We start from the raw sequence: 4,225 nt of genomic DNA, 5'->3' as shown, positions 1-4,225 counted from the left end.
AGGAGATCGAGACCATGGTGAAACCCCGTCTCTACTAAAAATACAAAAAATTAGCCGGGCGTGGTGGCGGGCGCCTGTAGTCCCAGCTACTCGGAGAGGCTGAGGCAGGAGAATGGCATGAACCCGGGAGGTGGAGCTTGCAGTGAGCCGAGATTGCGCCACTGCACTCCAGCCTGGGCGACAGAGCGAGACTCCGTCTCAAAAAAAAAAAAGAAAAAAAAAGTAATAAGTGGCCAGACACAGTGGCTCACGCCTGTAATCCCAGCACTTTGGGAGGCCGAGGCGGGTGGATCACCTGAGGTCAGGAGTTCGAGATCAGCCTCAACATGGAGAAACCCCGTCTCTACTAAAAATACAAAATTAGCCGGGTGTGGTGGTGCATGCCTGTAATCCCAGCTACTTGGGAGGCTGAGGCAGGAGAATTGCTTGAACCTGGGAGACGGAGGTTGCGGTGAGCCGAGATTGCACCATTGCACTCCAGCCTGGGCAATAAGAGCGAAACTCCGTCTCAAAAAAAAAAAAAAGTAATAAATATGCTTGGGTTTGTTTCTGGGCGCTTTATTTGGTTCTGTTGATTAACTTGTCTATCCCTGCTCTGTTACCACACTGCCTATTTCTTAACAGGTAGATTTCCCCCGTCTTCTAAAGTGTCATTACTCTTCTTGGCCCTTTGTACTTCCTTATGTTTCTTTTGATATGTTTCCCAGGCTTTCTGTCTCTGGTCGTGATGACAACAGTGTGGAGTTAACCATGGCTGAGGGACCCTACAAGATCATCTTGACAGCACAGCCATTCCGCCTTGACTTACTAGAGGACCGAAGTCTTCTGCTTAGTGTCAATGCCCGAGGACTCTTGGAGTTTGAGCACCAGAGGGCCCCTAGGGTCTCGTGAGTACAGGGGTTGGGACTGCAGGGAACCTAGTATGAAAGAGCATAGGGGTGTTTTGAGGTCTGGCACTGGGAGGAGACAGGGTGGTGGGACAGCCAGGTAGGGCCTGGGGGCTGGGAGAAGCTCTCTGTCAGGGAGGGTAGGAACCAGACCTGGGTGCAGTTTTTTCCATTTCCTGTGCAGACCAGGAGGCAGTCACTTTTGTCCCTGAGCTGTACCCTGGGCATCTCTGGGAGGCCTGCCTGGGTCTGTGTCTCCTTCTTCCCCTTCTCACATCATCACATTTCCCAGATTTATTTTCTTCATTTTTTTTAATTTATTTTTTTTTGGTTTCTTTTTCCCCCCATCTCTGGAAGTTTGTCGACTGAAACTCACTTTTATGTTTCTGTTTTTGTGTTGGTTTTGTGCCTTTTTCCCCTTCCCTACCCATCTCCTGCTGCCCCAGTTTCTCGGATAAAGTTAGTCTCACGCTTGGTAGCATATGGGATAAGATCAAGAACCTTTTCTCTAGGTAAATCCATGGCCACTGGTACTGTATCTGTTCCTCTGCCCTTACCCATTCCTCACTCTAGCCTTCAGGGGGAGGTGCCCCAGACCCTTCCAGCCTTTCACTCACCCCACTTTCCCCTCCGTGTGATATCTGGTCCCGTTACCTATTGTCCTGGCTGGGAGCCCCCAGAAGAAGGAAGGTGAAATACTGAAAGTCAGGTCCTTCAGGAATGTAGGGAGCTTATTGCTTTGCCAGGGGATGGAGAGATGCTGCCTATTGCTGGGGTTCCTGACTCTCAGCTGAGGGGCACCTGAGGTTCTGGGCAGAGCTACTTGCCCTTAAAAGCATTTTTTGGCAGAACCTCTTGAAGTCCCTATGTATGTCTGTAGAGGCTTGGTACAGTATGACTCACATGCCTTTGCAAAGCCATTGTGTCAGGACAGGCGGCTGAGGCCCAGGGAGGGCACTTGGGGCCAGAATCTCTCAGTAGAGGCAACAGAGCCAGGATTGGCATTCATAACCCAGGCCCCTGAATCATCCTGCCTTTCTCTTCTGGGATGTTGACAGAGGCTGGTGTTCAGGCCTGTGCCTCCTGGTGGCACTTATTCCTCATTTTCCTTTCTCATTTCTCTCCCCATCCTTTGCCAGCTTATCTTCTCATTGTGGGTTCCCTCTCCAAGCTTTAACATTTAGTCCCTTCCTCCAATGCCTTCGTTCCTTTGGACCCTTGGCTCTCTATTCCCCAACCCCTCCTTCCACTAGCCCCTCGTCCCTGCCCCCTCTGGATTGGAGCAGACAGCTCTCCTACCTTCCAGGCAAGGATCAAAAGACCCAGCTGAGGGCGATGGGGCCCAGCCTGAGGAAACACCCAGGGATGGCGACAAGGCAAGTTGGAGTGGGTGGTTGGTTGGAGGATAGGGCTGGCTGGGAGGCTGGAGGGGATAGGCCCATGAGAAACTTGAACTTAGTCTCACCATCAGGGATGGGATTTAGTTGATGGGAGCGGGGAAAGAGAGAACTGGTATGATTGGAAAGTGGTCCTCTTTTTTTCTTAACAGCCAGAGGAGACTCAGGGGAAGGCAGAGAAAGATGAGCCAGGAGCCTGGGAGGAGACATTCAAAACTCACTCTGACAGCAAGCCGTATGGTGAGGGGCTCGGGTTCCTTGGGCTGGGGTGCAGGGCTCCTTTCCAAGCAGAAGCTCTGAAGCTTGTTTGTTTTTCTTCCAGGCCCCATGTCTGTGGGTTTGGACTTCTCTCTGCCAGGCATGGAGCATGTCTATGGGATCCCTGAGCATGCAGACAATCTGAGGCTGAAGGTCACTGAGTGAGTCCTATGGTGACATCAGGAAGATGGAGGTGGGCAGGAAGGAGTCAGGCCTTTAGGGAGATGGGTGTGCATATTGGATACCCCAGACAACCATGGGTTACTTCTTGTGTCCAGAATCACCTTTGGTGATAGAAAATTTTTTGAGAAAGGACAAGAGGAGCCATTGCTTGTCTCTCACCTGTGTCTGTGGAGTGGAGTTAGCATATAACGTAGCCTGGGGCCAGTTAGCAGCCCAAGTCTGTCTGTTTGCCTGCAGGGGTGGGGAGCCATATCGCCTCTACAATTTGGATGTGTTCCAGTATGAGCTGTACAACCCCATGGCCTTGTATGGGTCTGTGCCTGTGCTCCTGGCACACAACCCTCATCGTGACTTGGGCATCTTCTGGCTCAATGCTGCAGAGACCTGGGTTGATATATCTTCCAACACTGCCGGGAAGGTGAGAGCACAGGCACGGGGAAAAAGGAGGGAGTGAAGCTTCCAGTCCTTGAGACATAGGTATACTAGGGGTATTAGCTATTTGGGGACTGGGTGAGAGAAGGGGCCGTGGGCCTGGTGGGCAGCATTTGAGTTCCCTAATCACTCCCAGGTGACACACGCTCACTCATATTCTTAGGGAAGACATTGCCTATTCTGGACTGACGGAATGCACTTATTATCAGTGTGTTATGTGCTAGGTACTCTTCTGGGTGCTGGGAATATAGTGTTAACTGAGGTTGAAAAGGTTCTGGGCTGGGTGTGGTGGCTCATGCCTGTAATCCCAGCACTTTGGGAGGCTGAGGTGGGCGGATCACCAGAGGTCAGAAGTTGGAGACCAGCCTGGCCAACATGGTGAAACCTCATCTCTACTAGTAAAACAAAAATTAGCCGGATGTGGTGGCGGACTCCTTTAATCCCAGCTATTTGGGAGGCTAAGGCAGGATAATTGCATGAATCTGGTAGGCGGAGGTTGTGGTGAGCAGAGATTTCACCACTGCACTCCAGCCTGGGTGACAGAGTGAGACTCTGTCTCAGAAAAAAAAAACAAAGGTTCTGACTCACAGGGAGGAAGACACGTTAAACACATAACAAAGGAGGCAAGATGGGGCCGGGCATGATGGCTCACGCCTGTAATCCCAGCACTTGGGGAAGCTGAGGCAAGAGGATCGCTTGAGGCCAGGAGTTTGAGACCAGCCTGGGCAACATGGCGAGACCCTATCTCTATAAAAACGTTTGAAAAATAAAAATAGGCCGGGTGCGGTGGCTCACGCCTGTAATCCCAGCACTTTGAGAGGCCAAGATGAGCGGATCATGAGGTCAGGAGATTGAGACCATCCTGGCTAACATGGTGAAACCCCGTCTCTACTAAAAATACAAAAAAAAAATTAGCCGGGCATGGTGGTGGGTGCCTGTAGTCCCAGCTACTTGGGAGGCTGAGGCAGGAGAATGGCGTGAACCCGGGAGGCAGAGGTTGCAGTGAGCTGCGATAGTGCCACTGCACTCCAGCCTGGGTGACAGAGTGAGACTCAGTCTCAAAAAAAA

At 51.4% G+C, this 4,225-nt stretch overlaps 1 protein-coding gene across 4 annotated transcripts; it reads left to right on the top strand.

Moving 5' to 3' along the window:
* The first annotated feature begins 540 nt into the window (after positions 1–540).
* Positions 541–3,827, top strand: LOC116465369 (neutral alpha-glucosidase AB-like). 4 transcript variants are annotated; one of them, XM_058435279.1, is made up of 6 exons: positions 541–887; positions 1,334–1,399; positions 2,194–2,267; positions 2,441–2,524; positions 2,607–2,703; positions 2,963–3,827. In XM_058435279.1, exons 1-6 carry the CDS (start codon positions 697–699, stop codon positions 3,177–3,179), a joined length of 729 nt encoding a protein of 242 aa, XP_058291262.1. In that variant the 5' UTR covers positions 541–696; the 3' UTR covers positions 3,180–3,827. The 4 variants fall into 4 exon arrangements, with proteins under 4 accessions (XP_058291262.1, XP_032004355.1, XP_058291263.1 ...); XM_032148464.2 differs by having other exon boundaries at positions 546–887; positions 2,194–2,263; positions 2,437–2,524; positions 2,963–3,822; XM_058435280.1 differs by lacking the exon at positions 1,334–1,399 and having other exon boundaries at positions 550–887; positions 2,963–3,821.
* Positions 3,828–4,225: the final 398 nt, after the last annotated feature.

Source organism: Hylobates moloch, unplaced genomic scaffold (assembly GCF_009828535.3).
Source record: "Hylobates moloch isolate HMO894 unplaced genomic scaffold, HMol_V3 SCAFFOLD_4710, whole genome shotgun sequence".
Lineage (NCBI taxonomy): Eukaryota > Metazoa > Chordata > Mammalia > Primates > Hylobatidae > Hylobates > Hylobates moloch.
Note: the sequence above shows the minus strand (reverse complement) of the source record. Positions and strands in the feature narration are given on the sequence as shown.